The 24,339-nt window shown below is 37.6% G+C and overlaps 1 protein-coding gene across 14 annotated transcripts in view; it reads right to left on the bottom strand.

Moving 5' to 3' along the window:
• Positions 1-24,339, bottom strand: part of LOC6052855 (heterogeneous nuclear ribonucleoprotein L) — a 357,965-nt gene that overhangs the window by 141,579 nt on the left and 192,047 nt on the right. For all 14 annotated transcript variants that reach the window (XM_038253811.1, XM_038253810.1, XM_038253809.1 and 11 more), the window contains exon 4: positions 4,673-4,758. In XM_038253811.1, the coding sequence (XP_038109739.1) occupies positions 4,673-4,758 (86 nt within the window). The remainder of the gene's footprint in view (positions 1-4,672; positions 4,759-24,339) is intronic.

Raw genomic sequence — 24,339 nt, 5'->3', positions numbered from 1 at the left:
GAAATTCAAAAAATTTTAAGAATTTAACAAAAAATTAAAAATTTAAGAAATATTAACAATTTTAAAAAAATTAAGAATTTAAATAATTTAAATAATTTCAAGAATTTAAAGAATTCAAAGAATTTTAAGAATTTAAAGAATTTAAAGAATTTAAAGAATTTAAATAATTGAAAGAATTTGAAGAATGTAAAGAATTTAAAGCATTTAAAGAATTTAAAGAATGTAAAGAATTTAAAGAATTTAAAGAATTTAAAGAATTTAAAGAATTTAAAGAATTTAAAGAATTTAAAGAATTTAAAGAATTTAAAGAATTCAAAGAACTTAAAGAATTTTAAGAATTTTAAGAATTTTAAGAATTTTAAGAATTTTAAGAATTTAAATAATTTAAAGAATTTAAAGAATTTAAATAATTTAAAGAATTTAAAGAATTTATAGAATTTAAAGAAATTTTGTTTTTATTTATTTAAAAAAATATTTGATTAATAAATTGTTAGAATTTTAAGAAGTAATTTTTCTTAAGAAATTTAAGAAAATTTAAGGTATAAAGAAATTAAGGAATCGCAATATTCTTATATTTGAGTTTATACGAATAAAACACTCCAAAAACCCCAAAATCCCTTCAAAAGACGACAAGCTTAGCTTCCAATTTCGGTTCGACTTCTCCTTAACTCAAACTCCCGTGTTTACGCACCCACACGTGTCACTAGCACAGAAAGCCAATTAGCATGTCTTGGGTGCTGCTTATCGATACAGTTGACGCTTTTGCCGCACTTCTAGGAAAATCCCGTACAGTCACACACACACCAAAGCAAAGCAGCTGTCAACCGACGGGCTGGCGATTATCACGTAATTATGTCGAGATTGGGTTCCTTGCTGTAGGTCTAGCGCGCACACGTGCCCAAGGTATTGGGGGGTGCCGACCCGAATCGGGATATTGAAGGCTGTTGTTGGGAAGTAATTTTGCGAATTCTGCTAAAGAAGATGGGATCAACTTCAAGGGTTGAATAACCATATTAATTGAGTCTCATAATGAAGAAATTATGCGTGATTAACACACTGCGAAAATTTGTGAAGATTATTACTTCGATAGCAGTAAGCAGATCAATAGTTTGACAAAATTAATGAATTTACATGACATTCAATGTAAAGTTTGTTTTCGATATTTTGTTTATTTGCATAACAGAATTGTTATGTTGGCAGATATAATCTTAACAACATAAATACTGAGAATTGTAATTTTGCATGAAATTTCACGTGGCGTTTAACCTGACAACATATCAAGTGCTAATTACATAGTAAAATTGTACATGACCTTGCATGTAAATCTGATATTTTGCATTCCACTGCATTGGAGAAGATTTACGACAATATTCCTTTCCATAACCATGCAAAATTTATATTTAATTAATAGTGTAAGCACCAGCAAACTCGCAATAAATTAAACGTCATAATAAAACAGTTTTATTTACGAGTGCCGACTTCTTCAAAACCCCTCACCAAAACGACTCACGGACAATAAAAAATCCTTCCGCGCAGCAGTCAGGACGACGCGTCAGCTTCTACACAACGAGGTTTAGAATTTATTTACAAATCTGTCACTCGGGAAAGCGATTCTCTTCAAACGTCGCGAAGTAAAAAGGTTCACGACGTGCGAAGATACGTTATAATTTAGTCTGAACCAGGCCTGCAAAATGTTTCCAACCCAGCGTACACATGAAGCAAACCAAAATGTCAGTTCACTGCTAGCATCTGACTGTAAGCCTACTGTGTCCGTTCAACCACTGCCGCCTGACTCGTGCCGGTCGGCTGCTGGAGAATGAGAGACGTGAAAAAATGAGCTACACTCACTCAATTCGTGTCGTATGACTGACTCGTAAAATCCTCTCTAAACACTATTTAGACTATTTTAAACAATTGAATGGTTCTAAAGTGTGCAAAACACTTAAAACAACCATAACTTATATTCAAAATTACATTTTCACGCATAAATATCAACTTTTTGAGTAAAAACTTGTTTCTTTATGTGTGTGCGTGCAACGTCGAATGAGCGTTGGTCGACTACTGCCTCGCATTGCAGCTGCTCAGTGAGCTAGGGCACTCACGACTGAGTCGGGTTTGTTTATGTCACGGTTTTGCGGTTCAGTGAATGGATCTGAAAAAATCGTGTATGCGTCGCCGATTTTCGCGTCAGGACCCCTGACATTTTCAGCTCTGGTCTGAACCCACCAGATGATGGCGATTTTGCTCGCTGGATGCAAAATTTTTACGAGGCTTTAAATCTTTTCCAAAACAATCTCCCTTACCAGGTTCGGATTCTGTTAGGTAGGTATTTACTTTGGATAATTTTCGAGAATATAATAAAATATACGGCCAAGAAGTGTAAAGTTATGGATTGCACTGTAGAAAACGTAAATTTACATGGAAATCATCGTGAAAAATGGACAAGTATGATTTTTTATAAACCTGATAAAAAATTACAAACATGTAATTTTACAGGAATTTTCACTCAAACTTTTTCACAGTGCCAACGATATCGAAAGTAAAAGTGGCGGTGGACCCCTCGTCTTGGAGACGGGCTTGTTCCCAGCTGTTCCTCGGTGCTCTACTTTTAACGACATGTCTCGTGCCGAGTTCAAGTCGACCGGTAAGAACACTCGGAGAGGTCATAAAAGTCCATCAGACACGGAGATAAAAAAAAACGGAGCGTAACGGAGCAGTAAACATGGGAGTCCTATTACGATTTTAAACTGGTGAGTGTGAAAAAGATACTGACTGAGCAGGTTTAGCATTTTATTGGGATTGGGATTTGTTGGCGAAATTGAAGTTTGAATTATCGATTTTTTACATATGAATGATGTAAATTAAGTTGCGTTGTGTAGGAAAATTACATAAAATCTAGTGGAAGCTCAAATTTAGCAGATTTGATGGTTTACTTCGGAGGCAAATTTTGTTTGAATTACAATTACATGCAATTTATGTGTTCTAGTCATGTAAATTAACTGTGAGTTCTGTGTACTGTGCCGAAAGACTCGTTAAAATTTAAATGGACCAATTTAGTCAAGTACTTGGGAAAAGGGACGACGAACCCACATGCAAAGTCTTGATTGGAGCGAACCAATTTTAGTGCCAACCATTAAAAAGTCAATGCCTTGTCATAGTCTAGATGGGAAGAATTCAACATGTCTAGTCTTGAAGGAAAATTTCAAAGTATTTTTAAAGTGATGCTCCACAATCAAACGTTGAGTGATTTTCGGTAGAATGGTTTTGTATAGATTTTTAGAGCCTTTTAAGCAATAAAATTGCACTAATTTCAAACATTTTGTACTGCACATTAAATTCAAAGTGCTTTTAATCATTTGTTTGTTCAAGAAGGACAAATCTCCATCATTAAACTCGGCAAATTTCAAACGAAATCCCTGCCGCTCTCCCAAAGGACTCGGGAAAAATCCCAGTTTCGAAATTACTTGCACACAGCTTTCCCTCCAATGAGCTCGATAATGGGCCAGCGAATGGCATTAAAATGTGAAATTATTTTTTATGTTTATGAGGCGCGCAGCAGCTTCAACTCCCCCATCGCCAACCTTTCGTGTTCGCCATCACGGCTCCACTTTATGCCATTTGCAGCGAAGCGAACTGTGGCGGAACGCGGCCGAAAAGTCCTGGATTTGGTCGGTGGCCGCACTTTAGTGCCTTGCTGATGCTTTTCACAGCACATTCCGGAAGTTGTTAAACGAGGGCCGTCGAACTACATTGGGACACTGCAGGATAGTTTCGAAAAACTGGTAAAATTACGTGGAAATGCTTGCTTGTAAAATTTACAGGACATTTTTGTACGGAGCAATGAATGCTATCGAGAAAAATTCAATTATTTGTTGCATGTAAGTTTCGTTTCGTGTAACTATTTACGCCTAATTTAGATTGCATGTAAAATTACATGTAAATTGCAGTATCCAATAAATGTAAAATTACAGTATCAAATCAACTGTGATTTTACACCTCATTTTATGTAACATGTTTTAATTGCTTAAAAAATGGGTATTGCATGGAATTCAGCTATCACGTAATTTTACATGGTTGTTCATGTGCAACACCAAAACTTTTAAATTCCACTGTGCATCGAAATTCCTTCCTCGCAGAAAAAAAGTCAAGCTGGTTCGCGGCATGAACTTTCGAACTTTTCGCCAACACAAGCTTGTGTTGTGTGCAACAAATTTGCGCAGAGTTCGAGAATTGCACCGACCAAGGAAAATGACTCGACCATATGGTGTGTTCCGAGCAAGTTCGGGGGAGCAACACAAGTTTTTCCACCCACTCCGGCTAATCGGCAATCCGAGGAAATGCATATATCCTCGCGCAAGAGGGCACAGTGGTTTGTGTTCATTTGCGGCTTTGCACTTTTTGGTTGGCTGTGGCTTGAGCTAGTGGGATTTCGGAACGGCTTTCCTGGGCTGCAAGTGCTAGTTTCGTTCAAATCTTCCAGATGGCACTCCCCGAAATCGTTGGTATTATGAGGAGTAAACTGTTGGATTACAGCTTGTGGAAGTACAGAATTTATTACATCTTGGCTTGGGACAATCTGGCAGCAGGACTTACTTGTCATAAATCCAAGAATATCTAGGGATTCCCGAAAAAAAGTAACTGAAAAAAACAAGAATCTTTAACAAAAGGATATTCAACCATCGCTTGGACGCCGTTCTTCTTGAATATCACGATGCGCTGCACTGGTCCGTTCGGGTTGCAGATGGTGTGCAGAACGTCCTGAAAAAAAGAGGGAGAAGAAACACTAAATTAGTTATTTGGACCAAAGGACTTGAGTTTTTTTTCTAGCATCGTTAAGATGTGATGTGAGAAGCCCACGTGACTTGGAAGTGGACTGAATTCGTTACAGATGTTGATTGCTTTATCATGACTCCTGGTCAGCAGTATGGGGACATGCGGAGAACGCACGTCCACGACATCTGGACCCCCCCTCCGAAGAATCATTCAAAACATGGGTTGAAATCACTTATCAGTGTTTTTAGATTCCTACAACAGACTAAACGTATAACTCCAATAAGCTTTGCATGCAAGTTGAAGTCCAGTCTTGGCAACTTGTATGTGCTTTGCATGCAAGTTGGAAATAAAAATTGGCGTTTTTTGACCTAGAATTTGAACTTCGATACAGGGATCGCTATCTGATCAAGCATCGATTTCATAACTTGTATGCGCCTTGCATACAAGATTCGACGCAATACTATTCTCACTACAGAAAGATAAAAATAAAGCAACATCTCAAACATTTCCCCCTTATATCTGATACAAATCACATTCCAACGGATTTGACCTGGGGTTGAGGAGACTCCCTGCTAGATGTCCGAAATTGAGATAGCACCGTAGAAAAGTGGACTCACCCCCAAGTTATTAGAGCAGCTCCAATCGAGATAAGCAAAAACCACCGGGCAACTCTTTGGCTCTCCCTAGGTGACGACGAAACTTCTATTTTCGGCGGGCCAAAGGTCAGTCAGCAGTATTATCGGGGCACCCCCGAGCCTTATCGTGTTTTTAAAATTCAAAAGAAACGACGACTCTTTTGATCCCTTTCTTTTTTGTGTTGCTTCCGATAGAAATTGGAGAATTTGACGTCGACATTTCCTCAATAATCGATTTCCCGATTTTTTTTTCTTTCTTCAAAAAAGGACGAAAAACTTTGATGAAAAAAGCAAATCCCTTACCCGAGTCTGACACTGTTGTTAGAATTTGAGGAATGTTTAGGTGCAAAGTCCAAAAAAAGGCGCGCGAAGAATGCGAAACTGGTCCAAGATTTATTGCCTCCCGCAATGTTCAGTGGACGGAAATTTATTATCACCCTCGGAGCGAGAAAACATTCCAATCTCTGGCCAGAAACACCTTTTTCTGGCGGAGGCTCTAACCCTTCGATGACTGGACAGTTGCTCGTTGACACCGAGTTGGGGTGATTTGGCAGTCGACGGCGTCGTCAGCAGAAAGTCACCCCTTGTCGCAATATCGGAACAAGCCTGCCAGGTCACCGGATACCGAATTGACGGTTGCAGCAATTAATCGAACTTCCTGTCATTGGGTCGTGACAATTTGATGGTAGGAAGAACTTGATGTAAAATTTATATTTAAATCTTGAAAGATACATTTTTTTAAATGCCCTCAAAATGTTTCTGAAATATTCTTTCACGTACAATCCCATGTAAAATTACGTGGTTTATTTGCATCAATTGCTGCATACGAAATAAATAAAAAAAAAACAAAAAAATATATCGCCATCAAAATCTGAGAGCTGGAGACTTATTTGGAGACAGCAATCATTTGTAATATTTAACATAAAGTTACATCACATTACATGTACTGAATTTTCAGATATTTTGAAATTACTCAAAAATTAAGAAACTTTTAATGTAGCTTAATTTCTGCAAACTTAAGTTCAAAAAATAATTAGAAATAAATTAGAGTAAATTCAATTTAAAACTTCTACATACTATTACATGTAAAATTACATTTCACTCAGAAATTTTACACGCAGTGTTACGTAAAATTAAAGGGCATTATCTCAATGGCATGCACTTCCCGTTGACCATCGACATAAAGGACCATATTTGATGATCATTCAAAAGAGAGAGGGAGAACGAATGAGGTTATTAAATCAGATCACCTTTCCATCGGCTTGTGGTTGATACCAGACGCACACAGATACGTCAGCTGAAATAGCACGATCCAGAGGGAAATTTCGAATCAATTAAATAAATGTGACGAAAAGTGGTGAGTGTATGTGGTGATTGGTCTAGGGACACGTGTGCGCACGTGTATTTTACGTTCGGCTACCACACCACATGCATTTTTAGCTAGGGCACAGACAAATTTGCATTCAACTTTTATTTAAATCAGGTTTTATTTGGCAAAAGATTCGCATTTTTGAAGTTTACAAAACTAATATACTCACAGTAAAAAAAAATGTAACATTACACTTGCACTGATTGTACTGATTCTCAGATAAATTACAATAAACAGCATTAAATCAACACTTAATTAGCACTAAGACGACGATTCTTGGTCTTCAGTCTTGGCCTTTTACATAATTGGTTGGCACTAATTCAGCACTCATTTGTAATCTGGCTCTAATAGAGCAACGTGATAGCATTACAATAACAGTAACCATCAATCTACTCCAACCCATATTTAGAGCTCAAAACAAGCTAAATGTTTATAAATTGCTAATATAATGCCGATTAAGTGCCAAAATAGTCCCAAATTCAACTTTTAAGCTCAAATCATCCCCTTGTCTATGGCCACTTTCTGCCAGCCATCACAAAAACCCAGAAATTGATTCCAGCTCTTCAGCGCGGCTCTGCTATTATTGGCGGTCCCCTCGAAAATGGTCGTCCTATCGATCGAATGGCAGCTTTTTTTTGCACTGCAACCAGAGGATTCGAAAATAACCGTGGCCGAGGCACCCACTTCACACTTTGGAAAGCCGAGCTCGGTAATCCAGCCACTGACGGAGTCTATGGCGCTTATCAGCTGGGGGAGTGAGAATGCGATTTTGGTGTGCACTTTTATCCATCCTCACCAGAAAAAAAAAATCGTGGTCTGGGCTTGACACTTCTCGAGCTGGTGTCGGTTATCATGTGGTAATTGTGGAATTTTGGGTGGGAGGGATATGTCAGTTGGTTGGTATGAGATCGAATTAATAACTTCAAGCTGATCTAGTTTGAGTTATGAGCTCGAATGTTGGCTAAATTTCAAATTAAATGTGATAGCATGAATTAATTGAATGAAGTTAAAGAATTAAAAAATGCTCCAACGCTTCCGAACCAAATAACGCTTCAAGGAATCCCCCTTCAAGAACACGACTTCAACAAGCAATATCTCGGCCAGTGCTGCTGCACACTGCACCTGTTTCGCAATATAAATTAAATTACCAACGGCAACAACGGTCCGACCTTGCCTCAGAGATCATAATCTTCAAACGAGCGACCCAGAGCGAGAGAGTTCTTCATTATGTCCACAATAAAATTCTTTCCCCCCGCTGGATACCTTCACCAGCAAGATTTAGCAAGTCCAGCCTGAAGCATTATTAGCTCACGCACACAGACCTGGGGATTTATTGTCGTCCCGGACAAACCTCTCTCCCGCCCCGTCGTCTTCGGATTAAGGTAACCAGCCCAGCAATAATTCCTACTTCGAAACTCCGGTAGCTGCCTTCTAGATTCATTTCACTGAAAGGAATGGGTTCATAAAACTGTGTATCATTCTCAACTTGTTTTTCGAGTAAGGTGATGTTCCATTTTTCGACCTATCTGAACCTATTTTTGACCTACCCGTTTTGATTTTCGATCAAAACGGCTTCAAACGCTAAAATTAACACTATGTTCCCATTTTCGACCCACGTGTACCTATTTTGGACCTAGTGCAAAAGTGACCCCAAAATTGAGATATTTACCCTACACATCGAATGGGAACGACTCACCGCCTCCGGCAATGATAATATGTCTTTTCATAAAGTTCGTTTCATTACTCGCAATCAAGAGAGCGCTGGCAACACTGCCGGCCGGCTGGCCGGTGTGTTGAGTGTTGGATCTACATTATTGCCGGTCGTCGGTGCCGAGTAGACTCAGATGTTTCAGTCAATTATTACTCTATGGGTAGAACTAATCCGATGAAATGTACCAGGAGAAAAAGAACCTGGCACCATTCTGGTAAGCGCCAAACTTTCGCAATAATATGTGAACTTTTCACATTTAAATTGTGTTACAATCTGTGCTCAACAACGGGCTTTACCGGGTCAATCTGGGGCGATGTAATAGTTTCGTCCCAAATCCACGTGTTGAAGCACTCTGAACACCGCTTGGACAGAGGAAGTTTGGCCGAGCAAATCCCATCGAACCAGCGGGGAATTCCACACATTTGCACACAACTCCAACGGATGGCCGACACTTGACAGATTCAATCCCCCCATCGACGGAATCCGATGCACGTCCTTTCGTTTTTTTTTTTTTTCGAGGACCGATGAGCCTGGATGACCATTTGCACCAGGATGAGTGGATTCTAAATCGAATCCCCGCGCACGGGATATATCGATTCACGTCAATTGAGGCGAATTTCGGTCATTGATGCCAGGTGTTTGATGGCAGGATTCACTCGCAGCTTTTTTGTGGGCTTCCGAGAGTCGTTTGCAATTGAATTCGGCTTGTTTCCGGTGACAGTCAGCGCGGGATCACAAGTGCGAATCCACGCGGGACGGAAGCGATTCCGGAAGAATGGTCAGGTTTTTCGGCTGACGGATGTCACGGTTTTCACTCAATTGACACGTAATAGAGGTTTTTTCGAAGAACTTTTGAATAGGAATTCACATAGATTAGTTTATAGAAGCTTTAGACATATTTGACCTATAAAACGATATGAAGCTGAGTTAGTGCAGATAAAGAGCTAGTTTTTAATGTTTCTTGTAATCAAAGCTTTCTGAAGCCATAAGTTCTCAAGAAATCACAGAAAAACTGCTCTATAAAGCAATATAGAGCCGTTTAAAGGTTGATTAAGAGCTTATTTTGACTTCTTTAGTGCAAACTTAGTTCTTATTGACGTTTCAAGGTGTAATTTTGTCAAGATCAAACTAATGAACTCCTGGTTCATTTTTGACAGAGTCTACTACTAAAAACGTACTAAATGAATACCTCAAAAATAGAACACAATCACATTAGCAGCCATCGTCCCCTAGTTCAAATCATCTGTCCCACCAACTCATCGACACACGAACTTGAATTTATACCCAGCTGATCCACACCGTTATTACGTGACATGTCGCTCCGTTTGCTTCCCCATTTTTTCTGCTGCTGCTGCTTCCGAAAACAAATAACAGTCGTGTGCCATGCATCAGAAGCTGCGACGCGACTCTAAGGTATTACCATCTTCGGGCGGCGAGAACGCGATGTTCTTTGCTCCGTTGATAGAACACATGTTTCACTTATGTTTTTATGACATCAAAAACAAAAACAGCGCATCGCATCGCTCGTTCCACTTACCGGGGGAAACGTGCCCCCTCCCGTTTTGGGACCTTTTGCTGACGTTTGCTCGGAAGTTTGGGTTGTGTTGAGTGCGATTTTGAGTGGAAATTATTTTTTTTTTGGTTGTAGGATAAGATTATCTTGATAAGTACTGTAATTTTACATTTTTTTTGTCTAGATATGTCTTTTGTCCTAATTTAAACGTAATTGTTGCTTTTGTTGTGACTTTTGAAATTTTCTATCCAGAGATGCATCTTGTCATAAGTTGAAACTTGTCTAGATATGTTACTTGTCTAGACGAGTCGTAAGTCCATAGATGCTTCATCTAGAGTTCCCTTTTGCCTGGAGTGAGCTTTTAGTTTCTGTTGTCTATAATTGATACTGTCAAAAGTTGAAAATTGCATTGAGTTATTTTCCAACAAATTATGTTTCATTGTCTAGAGAAGTCTTTTGTGTAGTTGAATTTTTGTCTAAAATTGTAAATTTTTAAAAACAACTTCTGTTTATAGAAGTCCTTAGTCTAGAAATGTCTTCAGACTGACATGTTGATTGTCAAGATATAATTCATGCCTAGTCATATTTCTTGTCTAGACATGTTCATTGTCTTTGTTGTCTCTTGTCAAACGTTTTTTTTTCTGTTACTGTTTTCATCTTCTATCTAGAGACGTCGCAAATCTAGCATTGTTGCTCATCTAGATTTATCTCTTACCATAAGTTGAATCTTGTCTAGGGTCGTTAGATGTGTCTGTTATCTAGATATGTGTCTCATAGCAAGATAAATATCTCTTTTCTAGAGTTGTTTCCTGTCATATCTGGTCAAGAGTTGTCTCTTCTCCTAAAAATGTATTCTTCTAGGCTTTCTTGTTTAGAGTTACTCTTATGTTAAGATGTATCTTATCTAGAGCTATTGTGTTAAGTTGTTTCTTGTAACACGTTTTTGTCTATTTTTGTCTCTAGTCCAAATTCATGTCCAGTCAAGAGTTGTCTCTTCTCCAGAAATATATTTTATCTACGTTTCTTGTCTTTTCTAGAGTTGACTGTTGTCATAAGATGTATCTTATCTAAAGATGTTATTGATTTGAGTATTTTTTGTTGAAGGTTTACTCGGCTAGAAATACCGTCACCAAATTTGAATGTGGGTCTGGAGTGAGATTGGGTCATACAAATTTCAGCATTTTTGTATGACCCCATTTCACCTCCCAGACTTAATGTCACCCCTGTTGATGGTATCCTAAAGATTTGTCCCTTGTCCAGAATTATATTTTATCTAGACATGTTTCTTGTATAGAGTTGACAAATTTAAAAAAAAATATCTAGAGCTCTTTAATTATTTTAAATAACTTTTTGATGTTTTGTAAAAAGTTGTCCCTTCTCTAGAAGTATATTTTATCTAGATATGTTTATGGTCTTCAATTTACTCTTGTCTTAAGATAAATCTTATCTAGATCTTTTGTGTATTGTATCAAGTTGTTTCATGTAATGAGTTGTATGTATGTATGTATGTATGTATTTGAACCCCGTCTTGGCAGGACTTGGCCATGACCACAGTATATTTCAACTGAGACGGTTCGGTTAGTAACCACCATATATCCCAAGAACCTTTGAAACGAATACCATTCTTTCTTCTGAAATGGTACAGACATAAATCGGTAATGCAGATGACTCGGGCCAAGCAATCCACGACTCTTTCGTCCAGTTCATGAGTATATGAGATGGCCCTGGGCTGTTTTGAGACGGTTTTAGTAGTTATATAATGGTTTGTTATATTATACCTCGTGACATTATTTCGCCTCTACGGATCGATTAAGTTCTAGAGCATTAATTCCATGATGGCCGACTGGTTAGCGTCCCAGACTATCAGACCCAAGGTGTGAGTTCGAGTCCCACCTGATTCTTAAAGGTTTTTTGTTCATGTTCAAAGTTCAATTCCTGATTCCAAATTTCAAGGAAGCCGACCGGGATTTGATCCCTGAACCTTCTGCTTTCGAGGCAGAAGCCGCAACCATTAAGCCACGGAGCCAGTCCAAGTTGCTTCTTGTAATGAGTTGACTATTCTCTAGAATTGTCTCCAGTCCAAAGTTATGTCTTGTCAAGATTTGTTTATTTTATCTAGACGTGTTTCTTGTATACAATTGACTCTTGTCCAAAGGTTTTATCGAGATATTTATACTATCAAGAGTTGATCTCCGCTGGATTTGTTCCTTTTCTAAGGATGCCTTTTTAAGATTTATATTTCTTGACGCCTTAAAATTTCAATTTACTTATCTCATCAAAAGGTAAAACCTCCTCTCGCTTCAAGAGCTTTTCACATGCGTCACTACATGATTAATTACGTGTGTTGCCAAAAATTCGTTTGAATTATTAATCGTTTCATCAGGTGGCTGCTGTTGCTACTGCTGGAAACACCGTCGTCAAGTGTAATTTAATTAATCTCCTCACGCAAAGCATCCCGTATCCCAGTGAGTGCCTTCGTCAAACTCTTGAGACAAGCTTTTTCGTCTGATTCTTCCAAAAACATGACGGTTTCTTTGTTCGCTAGCAGAGTTTGTCAAACATTCTTGAAAAATGTGTAATTTTACGTCAGCTTCATGTAATCGTTGAAGTTTACAGAAAACTCCGGTTTTCTTTTTCTCATCTTGTGATCGCTCTGATCTCGTTGTTGAATTCCTACCTCTTGACAACCAAACTAGTAATTTGTTTTGGCTACTTTTCCCGCACCCCCCCCAATTCTTCCAACATTCAAAACGATAATCTCGTTAGTGACGCGGATACACGCAGCGGAGCAACCGTGACGAACCGTTCGGATCGGTTCTTCAGAGACCAAATAGAACGAAATTGACGCGGAAAGCGTTCCAAAATAGTGACACCACGCTTTTAATTTGGAGAGCCGGAACGTGGTTGATGATTTTGATTTTAAAATTCCACATTATAATCCTAAAAACTTCTATACTAGTATTATCTTTATATAAAAAATAAAAAGCATAAATAAAACAAAAACTGAGTTGATTTTCAAGAAATTATAAAATGTAGAAAAAATTAAAAACAGTTGCAAAGTACTGCAAAGGAACAAATTTAAAACAAATTTCAATCCCGGCCAAGCCTACCAAGATAAAGTTTACCGCTGAGACGAATTATTGAAATGAAGAGACTTTGAGTTTGCAAGTACTTATCCATCTGCGGAAGGTAATTAAATAAGCTTGAATTAAAACATTAAACCATAAATTAGTCAATTGAACTTACTAAACCCACAGAGGTTTTCAGTACTAATTATTTTCAAAGCCAATCCGATTTGAAAGTTGCAAATCCAATTTCGAACTGCATTAGCGCGATTAATTTCCCAAAAAGCCACTCCAAATGTAGGTCACTAACTTAAACATGCTCATGTTTGCCGGTCTACTTTCGTGATTAGCTCTGCCAACACACACACATACTAGCAGGAACACAATCACCCCCACCCACACACGTTTATGCGACAGGTGTCGAAACAGAACCCGGGAGGACCGAAAATTTACATAAAACAACAGGCCGTGTGCCATTAAGAGCACACCTCAGTTATGTCGATTTTTCCGGCGGGAAAATTTCGCACTGTTCGACTTTTTGAAATTTTGATCGATTGCGGAAAACTGCGGAGGTGGGCCAGGGGGTTTCCCCTTAATTAATATTCCTGTTTGTTTCAATTGGCCTTTCCCCGGCGCAGTGTGGATCGATCATTATCGCGCTCCCCTTAAAGTCAGCGGGTCGGAAAATGGAAAATCGGAAAATTTGCTGCCCTGATGCGCGGTGTGGACTGCACGTTATTTTTTTTTAAACGAATCAATCTTTGTGTAAAATTCATCACAAATGTGTTTGTTTTTCATCAAACAATTTTTCACTTTTCCTGCCAAACGGGGTAAAGCCCCCCCCTGAGCGTGTGTTTGTGTGTTGTGCGTTGATGATGAAAGATGGAAAATCTCGTCCCACTTTTCATTTTTTTCCCTAAAGCTAGACAAATTTTCCTCACGCACCCAGCCACGTCTGGCAGATCCAACACGTGCCACAAATCGTTCCATTTAATAATAAAAATTCCAAATTTGATTTCAAGTCCCAATCTCTAGAAGCGCTGGCAACACTGCTCTCAAAACGCCCCCCACCGTTGATGGTCGGGAAAATCTCCCACAAGCACGAAATGAAATTAAGTTGCGATTTTTTCCCCTCCCCCACAGACCGCACTTTTCCTTTGATGGCTCTCCCGGACGCGTTTGTTTATGAATATGGTGCTGGTGGCTGAATGTTTGTGTGATGACGTTACACGGTTGATGTTTTCTCAATTTGCTTGCTGCTGTGTTTGCCAAACGACCACATTACACCTGCCACCACAGCGAGCGAGCACTTTTGCTCGGAAAATGGTTTGGAAAATGAGAAAGTGCCCTCAACTCCCCTCTCTCTCTCAGTGCTCGCTGTCTCGAATGGACGGAGATAAACAAAAATAATATTTATGTTGATAATTTTTGCTTTGCTGGAAGGGAACTTTAGGTGGGTTGTGAGGTTCGAGGGTGGGGGAAAATGTGGGAAAAGTAGCTTTTTATTTTTCATTTGCACGAGAAAAACTCACTCTCTGATCAAAGGGACTGTTGCTGATGTCGATTCAGTAAAAACGATGTTGAGAAGTTGAAGTAAAAAGTAATGGGACGAAACATTTTGCAATGGAGTAATTCGATATGGTAATTTGCTTTGATTTTAATATTCATCAAAAATTTTAATCTTTATACCATCGCAAAAATATTCTAAAATTCGGTTTCAAAATTGATTAAAACGCTAATTAACACTGGAACGCCCAACGCATGTCCAACTTACACGGACGCCCAAGCCTCCCAAAAAAGTTGGAACGGTAACTTCAACTCGCTGGTTCTCGGACATAACTTAACCAATCGGGACGATTCTTTTGTTTGTTAGGATGTTTAAAAGAACGATGGTTTTGATCGCAAAAATTACAGATATGATCAAATTGAGTTCTGCAATATTTTAGGATCATCTAGACATCCTAACAAATCACTGTAATAAAGGATCGTCTTGATTGGGTAAGTTATGCTCGAGAACCAGCGAGTAGAAGTTACCGTTCCAACTTTTTTTGGAGACTTGGGCGTTGGAATGTTAAACCACAAGATAGGCTTAGTCCTAAAGAAAATAATCTTTAATCCAGGTCCAGGAATACAAAAAAGGCATCTAAATTCAAAACAATTAAATTTAGAATGATTAAAACACTTAATTCTAAAATGATGTAATGGATACCCCCAAGTTCGATTCCTTAGGCAAAATTAAGCATCTGTACAAATTTTTAGCGAAAACGGTTAAGGTCTAGGGGTCGCTATAAATCGTTAAATTTGGGGAAAAAATATATTTTCAAACTAAAAAAATCTTCTATAAATTGCTAATAACTTTTCAGGATCAACTCGGATCGCTTTAAAATCTTCGACAAAATTAGAAAGCCGTAAATTTCACATAAGAATCTCACACTTAACGAAATTTCAAAACAAATAACACCACCACAAAATTCGTTTTTATCCTTTTCTCAATATATTTTTTCACAAATCTCCATACAAACTTCAACTTCAATCCCTTTACATTTTTTTCAGTTGATTGCATATTAGGGTGACAATAAAGAAACCAACCTCAAGGATACCGTCTGATTCGAATCCTTAGGCAAAAATAATCAACTGTGAAAATTTATCAGGGTTAACTCGGATCGTTTTGCGGTCTTCGACAAAGTTGTTTGTCAAAAAATTTTGCTAAAGAATCTCAAACTTAACAATGATCCGCCACATTTAACACCACCTTTTGGTAAAATTTGGAAATTTTAGCTTTTCCCCATACTTTTTTTTGGAAATTTTCCATACAAACTTCAACGATGAAAGGCGACCCTTAACCGATTTGGCTCAAAATTTGCACAGTTACTTATTTTTACCTAAAGAATCTAACCAGGGGGAGATTTCTCAGATTTTCATTTTTCCATGTCACCAGATTGCACATCTATAATAACCATTGAAATTTTTAAGTTTTTTCTCTGATTTTTATGCCAATTTGGAAGCGGGTAGGGCAAAATTAACGTTAAAAAATAATTGCTACGGCCTAAGTTTTAAAACCCTTATCGAGATTTTATATCTAAGCCAAAATATTTTTTCTCAAATTAGGGGAGATGGGGGTAAGACGGCCACCCTAAGGGAGAAGTCTAATAAAATTTACACAACAGATTATTTTGATCTCAATTACGTACATATTGTTCTACTACTAGTCCATTATAGAAATGACATAAATTAGTTGGTCTAAAAACCAATTTTCAATACTTTTCAGCAATTTTTAAAAAATAATTTAAATCGTATATATATGAAATACGCGGGGTAAGACGGCCACCCATGTGGGGTAAGACGGCCAATGCTGTAAATTAACTTAATAACTTTGCTAAATCCACCCAAACACCTACATGGTTGGTTTAACAGACTTCTCTGAACATCATAACTATTTTGGTTGAAAAAAATCAGGTTTCAAATGTGAAGAAAAATGCTGTTTAAAAAATTTCATATTTTGGCTCAGTGAATTTCATATTATTGCGACCACATTTTATGAAAAACTATGAATTTTTACTACAAAACAAACACAATTTGATACTAAAAAAATTAGTTTGTGTATTTCGATTAGAATAAGTAAATCAAAATTATGTAAGCAATATTAAATTAGCGATTTTTATGAAAAGTTTGATAGGATTTCATACTATTCAATGAGTTTTGCTATATCACAGTAAAGAATGTTGTCGAAACGGTAGTTAGCAGCATTTTGATTAAAAATGGATAGATTTATTGAAAATGCTTTTCCTTTATCTTCAAATATGTCTTAATAGTCAAAAACCGTCAAAAATATAACCTATATCAAATAAAATCTTCAAATTACGGGTGGCCGTCTTACTCCCGGAGGAGGTGGCCGTCTTGCCCCCAAATAAATTATTTATTTAAACATTTTTTGTAAACATTTCATCGCATTTTTTGAACTTTTTCGAGGGACATAATCTAGGGAAAACTTCAATTTAACATGAAAAAATATTTGAAGGCAGAAAAACATATTGTTATTTAACAAAAATGCCTAAGTTGTAAATCATCAAAATTACATCCAGTTTCAAGCTCAAAAATTATTTGTTTATTTTGAGCTATTTTTATACTATTTCAAACAATATTTCTGGCAAAGGTGACTCCATATGCATTATTTAGCATGAGGAACAGTATTGCTGAACATTTTAGTAATATTCATTAGTATACATATTAAAACAGTGGGGTGGCCGTCTTACCCCGCCTGGCCGTCTTACCCCCAGCTCCCCTAGAGCTTCAAAGAATAATAAAACAAGTCGCAGTTAAACTCAACATTCTTTAGATTCATTAAAAAAAATTGGACATAAAGAAAATCTTGTTTTTTTTTTTTTCAAAATAGATTTGGGGTCTTAATATTGTAAACAATTAAGTTCTAATATATACTCAAAATTAATCAGAGATATCAATCGTTGATAACTGAAAAACACGTTGACAAATAATAAAAATGTTTTTTATTTTCGAAAAAAAAAAATTATTTGATTTTAGGCATAACTGGTTAAAAAAATGATATAATAAATAGATTTGAATCAATTTTTTTGCTTTTAAATTTTTCTTTCTTTAGTAAAGTTGAAGAAAATGTGTAATATTATGTCTTGAAATATCCAAAGAAGAATTATTAACGAAATTCAACAGGAACCTTATAACTTCCACTTTCAACCAGAAAAAAACAAGAAATTTGTTCAGGCTACTTCCACCTCTCTTCAATCTCTTTTAGAGCTATAATCTCGTTAGTGATGGAGACAACATAACGCGAACACCGTAACACAAAAGGTGCAACTCTCAGTATGACTCTACAATAACAACACAAATAGTTTGGAATAGGTGAAATTACAAACTAAAACATGTAAATTTACATATATTTGAAGGCAATAAATACTACACGTTCACAATGCGTTCCGTTGCATCACGTTGTGATTTTTGACATCAGAAATCGTGGTTATATTACATTCCGTTTTTTTTTTTCATCAAAAATATGTGATTTTTCCTCAGAAAATGTGGAATATTACTTCTTTACGTAAATCACACATTCAAAATTTACACCATTAAAATTGTCATTTTTTCACTGTCCACCAAAAATCCATCCTATCCCATGCTCAAAACAGTAGCTTATTTTTAGCCACAATTCGTCACACATTTTTTCGTCGTCGTGTCGCATCTAACTCATTATGCTTTATGATCGCGCAGAACCCGAGGTTGCTCGCACTCCTTGCTAGCCAGCTTCTCTCCAGCATAGTCCGACGACAAGGCCTTAACGACTTTGCTGTCTTTTGATGTTTTGCCTGGGGCCGGGGTGTAGAAAATGAAATCAACAAACACCGGGCCCGACAAGACACTATGGGGTATTTCCATAGAAGCGAGCGGCCAAAAATATTTTTTCACTTTTTTGTGACTTTTTTGTGTTGTTTGTACTTATTATCATGTAAACCAATGAAATTTGATATTTTTCAAAAAAAAAGTTAAATTTTCGATTTTTTTCGATTTTTTTATACATTTGAGCCCACATGCATTGAAATGGTGAATTTTAATATCCTTGCTCTGTCTGTTTGATGCACGGAATGGCGGCTTATGCTTTGTTATAGTTTTCGTTTACTTTCAATCCCCCTCCCCTTCCTCTTGAGTCAAAATCTACCCTCTTTGACCCTCCACTATGGGGTATTTCCATATAAGCGAGCGGCCAAAAATATTTTTGCACTTTTTTGTGACTTTTTTGTGTTGTTTGTACTTAGTATAATGAAAACAAATGAATTTTGATATTTTTCAAAAAAAAAGTTTAATTTTCGTTTTTTTCATATATTTGAGGCCACATGCATTAAAGTGGTGAATTTTAATATTCTTGCTCTGTCTATTTGATGCACGGAATGGCGGTTTATGCAATGTTAAAGTTTCTGATTTACGTTCAATCTCCCTCCCCTTCTTCTTGAGTTAAAATCCACCTCTCTTTGAAGACCCACCCCCCCCCTCCCCCTTCAATTAAAATTTGATTTTTGCGTTGTTTTAGAATTTTAGACGGTTTATTTTATGGAACATTGTATGGATTCTCGTCCACGTTTTTTGTTGATCCACTTGCAAAATTCACGTTTTCCACGATAAATTCTTCTAAATCAAAATCACTATGTAACCGATTGTCGTTAGATTACTTAAAATATGAACTTCTTCTATGGGATTTTGTATACCTCGTTTTGAAGCTACAGAACAACATGCGTAGTTTTTCCTCTGTGGTTTTTCCCTGAGTTGATCATGTGATGGTTCTGCAATGTTGTAATTCTTACAAATATACTCGAAAGCAGTTCTCACGTTTTCAGAATAGTGCTTCTGCTTCGTTATATCGTACAGGGACACTACGGTATTATTATCCATACTTTCAAAAGAACACAACAACGAACTGATATGAATATTCGACGAATCGTTTCTGTAAAATACTTAGAATAGGAATTTCTAATTTTATTAAACGTACTTAGGGTACCAACAAAGTCATGAATATCAAATCAATTTCAAAACATACATAGCAGGTACGTCATTTCTGCCTCCGCAGGTAAATAATGTGATTTTAACCAAGCGTATACGCGAAATCATTAATTTTCTTGCATGAATCAAAATGTTCAAAATGGCATAACTCAAAAGTGCACATAAGTGCACTTTGAAATTTGGAGACAAGTTAGGACATGGTTCAAATTTTAAGCTGCAAAATTTTCAGATCGCACAAATGCACACAAAAAAGTACTCCATTAACAAAGTTGAAAAAACTAAATTTTGAATAAAAATCCATCTTTTTTGATTTTTATAATTTTTTTAGCCTGTAAAAGTGTGTTTTGTAAAATGTTATTGAAAAGTTGAATCAATTACCTTTCTAAATATATATAATGATGCAGGAAAAAATACATAAACAGCTACACAGTACAACTATGAAAAATAATCATTTTTTTGTCAAAAACATGTTTTTCTTACCATTTTCGCCTTTGAAGGTCTGCAATTCAGTGAATTTTGAACCTACAACTTTCAAACTCCGGATTTTTCTTAGTTAGAATGTTTATTTTCGAAAAAAAAATACCAAAAAAATAATTAGAGTATGTCGGTTTTTCGATTTATGGCCGCCTGAAACCCCATAGTGCAAGAGTGACAAATTTAGAATTAACACTAGGGCCTTGGGAGTCAGGGCACCACGTGGACATTTGAGGGGGTCTTGATGGTGGCGGTGGTGAAACGGACTCAGAAAGCATCAATCAGGAATGTGACTTCAATTTGGAGAACGTGAATGAAAGATTATTGGGTTTGTGCGAGAGTGAGCGTTAATGGGATTATATTTTAAGGTTAGGTTCTTTGATGACTACTTTGCTGGCTACTTTGAAGGCCACTTCGAACAATGAAAATGTACTCGAAATTTATTTGAAAAAAATTAAACGTGTGCATTTAAACTGAAGATGTAGAATTACTCACAAAGACGTTTCTATTGTACATGTTGCGCAAGACTCCTTCCTGTCTGCAGCACCTGGCTGAGCGGGTGGTTGGTCGAGCGAAATGCAAACCCACGACCTTGCCACCTGCTGGCCGACCCTTTCTTTTGCCGGTGGGTGGTTGTGTGTCACACAGATTTGCCCACCAACCAGCAAGGCGGAGGTGAACAAAAAAAAACAGAAAGAAAATTGGTGCACACACGCTTCCTTGTTCATTAATTTTACCAGCTTGCGTATTCATGGAAGCAAACTGTAAAAATGTTAACGTACACAGAAAAAAATATGTAAATTTACACAGCACGTAATTACTGTTTCTTATGTAAACTCACTCAATGTAATGTTGAAATATGATGTAAAGAGTAAAAAGTCATGGAAATTACTCCAATGTAAATCTAAATCTAATGTAAATCATGAATCTAATGGAAACGTTGAGCATGGAAACTCAAATTTGATGAATTTCTACCCGTGTTCGGCTTCCTGTAAATTCCTATTTAATGTAAATCATATATCCAATGTATTTCTGCCAAACGTTGACTTCAAAACTACCCGAACTAAAAATAGTAATATTTGGTTCTCTTTCTATCGCTCTCATACTTCGCTGGCCCACTGCCTGAGCCTCGCCCTGAACAAGTTGATGCTTTAGCCGCTCGTTTATAAAATGCGAAGATGGCTCAGTCGGCAGCGGGTAGCAGCAGTAACACCGAACATCCTACCCGTCGTCCGTTCGATTCCAGTCCAGCGTTATTCCACTTGGCCGTCGACGAGAAAGCGTCCCCTACCTGTGAAACAACTTTTTAAAATCATAATTTCCTTTTGCTGCCCGCTTTACTCATTTTAAAATAGAACATAGGCCACACCCTTTTCCTACTGCAATCCAAGTCGAGCTTCTCATTCCCATTGGCCAATCAGAATTAGTTGATTTGAACTAATGTAAATTTCAAAACTAATGTAAATTCCAAAACAAATGTAAATTTTCAAAACTAATGTAAATTTCCAATGAATCTAATGTAAATTTCCAATGAACCTAATGTAAATATACATCATTTATCATGATACCTTTTGGTACATGATAAATAATGTAAATTTACAGAAATATTTTTTTCTGTGTAGTTTTACATGGAATTTTGTGTAACTTTTTTTCTTGACAAATAAACTGAAAAATAGTTGAATTCAAATCCGTTTTGATCAAACATAAATTAACGTTTTTAAGACTTAAAATGTGCATGTTTGTGATTTACATGTAATTCCATGTAAATTTACAGTAACCACTAAATTCAAGGTAAATCTTCCAAAAAAGTACTGAAATACTTTAAAAAATGAAATTTCTACAGTGCAAAACCCCAGTATTCACATTTTGGTGCTACACCAAAATGTAATTAATATTAATTATCCATATGACGGCGAAACAAGCTCCCGACCTGCTGCGGTGCGATGGAATTTGGAGTCCATGGAACGGCTTCAACGAAAGGTAGGGGTAGGAGGGCCGCTTAATTTATGCTGCAACGTTTCAATTCTGTAAAGTGCGGAATCGCCCACCCTCAGGTCAAATTGCAACGCAGAGTGCAGGTGAGAAAATGCGGTTTGGAGCGCCTGCTGCTGCTCTCAAACGTGTCAAGTTTTATTTCATTTGACGTGAACTAATCGCCGTCGGTTTGCGGGAGAAGTGTAATTCGAGGTTTGAGATTGGAAGCTGCAGCTAGTTGGAACTGAATTAGTTTTGGGAATTTATCAAACTTTCTTGTAAAACTACTTTTTTTAATTTCTTCAATTACTTACGGTCCCAAAATGTTTTAACGATCTGCAGATTGTCTTGTTGAAAACAGGGGCCATGAACTACAGCATAGCATTACGAGTTTGCAACACGACAGAAATACCTAACATCGTGAATTGCCAGGCTGTGCTCCAAGGCTACGCCCATACAGTCCATGAAGGATTTGCGAAGAAGTTCCGTTTAGTTTGCGAAGCGACTTTTAATAGTAAACGGAAATTGTAGGATGGTCATCAACCCTCCAATCATCAACTCTAAATGTGTTACGTAATATTTGAACGACTCCTAAGAGCTGGAAATAATCCGAATTTCTTCCCGCCCTGAATTAAACAAGTCCGGTGCGGTTTAATTACACTACACACTACACAATCCGTTTCAACTGTAATGTGTAACCACGTGGCCAAGTTGAATTTACTGCTGATTATATTATGTGGATCCCCACAGCTCACACGACGATAAACGTAAGTAGGTGCGGTATGGTGTAAATTACGTTACCTTAGACAATGCTAGAGAGGTAGATTCCCCCCTAACAAAGGGAAATTGAATTTCCATCTGTTTGGGGGGAGGGGAATTGCTCGGAAAAGCGCCAACCATAACGATGATTTTATTTGCATAATTGAGTGTTGCGTGTGCGCGCCTGGATAACGTCAAAGGATTCTAGCTTTTGTGGTATTAGGCCTGGAAGGGATACTCAACGTAACTCGCGAGGCAGAGGGAAAGTGGCCACTTGCCCTTTATGGTACTCGAGTAAATCTATCCAGAAATTGTTAAATTGACGAGAAGACGGTTGTTGAGTAACGAGGAATCCTGGAAGATCCTAGATATGGAACATAAGGAGTTCAGGAGTTCACTCCACTGAAACTCTCTAGGAAATAATAAGTAGATTTCTTAGAAGGGGATAAAAGCTACCTGCTCAAAAGCACTTGAAATTAAATTTTGCAAAATACAGTTTACGAGGGATTAAAGTCACTTGCAAATTTCGCTGACAGAGCTTTCCAAAAAGCTGAGTCCATTTCAGCTACAACACTCAAGCTCCTCTGAATTCCCCGAATCCTTTGAAGATTGCAACGCAGAGTACACTTTGCTTTTCATAGTCCTGCTGTGTCCATGTAACTTCATGACTTTGTTGCAAGCTGACACTTTCATCCTGGCATCAACATAAACACTTTTCCTCCTGTAGGGGGGGAAATCCCAAAACAGTTGCCCCCTAGCAAAAAATCTCTGCGCGTCCATTTCCAAGGCCCACGTAATTAGGTGCCAGTGAGTTTGTGCGTTTGAGGAAAATTCCTTCCGGACGAATAAAAACACACCGAAAATCTGCTTCGTTGGTTCTTTTGCTGAAAATCCAGCGGCAGTCCCGCGAGAGGGTTTTCAAGCATGATTAAGGCAAAAATAAGCAACTCGCCGTAATCCATCCATGGTTTGAACCACCACCGCCATCCTTCATCATATTTCGCTACCGACGTCTGGGAGCACACTGAGCTGTGTGCTGCAGCTAGGCCTAATGATGATAGAAAGGCCCCGAAATGGTTGTGTTGCCCTGCAAAGATCGTTAGAGAAGCGACGCAATTTGGCGCATAGCATATTTTTCGCTTATCTCATCCTGGGTGGCTCGTTTCGAAGGAATTGTGGGCTTGGGTTTCCGAGAAAACGGCGAAAGTTGCGGAGAAATTGTGTGGGTTGAAGTTTATTTGTGCAGAAAGATGGAGAGTTCTGAATAACTTGCAAGCAACACTGCAAAACTTGTATGCGATATGTATGGACGAGTGCAGCGCCATCTTTTAGTGAGTAGCACTATTAGTTTGAAACAACTTCTAGAAATGAGTTCTTCGCTCGAAAAAACTCACTGTTTCAAACTTCTAATTTCAAAACTAACAGAAACTGATCAACCGTTACCGATGTTCCTCACCCGAATCCACTTTCCTGCCGTGACCGCACCTGACTCCGGTTTCGATTCCACAACGTGGAAACATTGAAACACTTATCAAGACGTTCCCCCG

Source organism: Culex quinquefasciatus, chromosome 2 (assembly GCF_015732765.1).
Source record: "Culex quinquefasciatus strain JHB chromosome 2, VPISU_Cqui_1.0_pri_paternal, whole genome shotgun sequence".
Lineage (NCBI taxonomy): Eukaryota > Metazoa > Arthropoda > Insecta > Diptera > Culicidae > Culex > Culex quinquefasciatus.
This window is presented reverse-complemented; position numbering and strand designations above follow the sequence as displayed.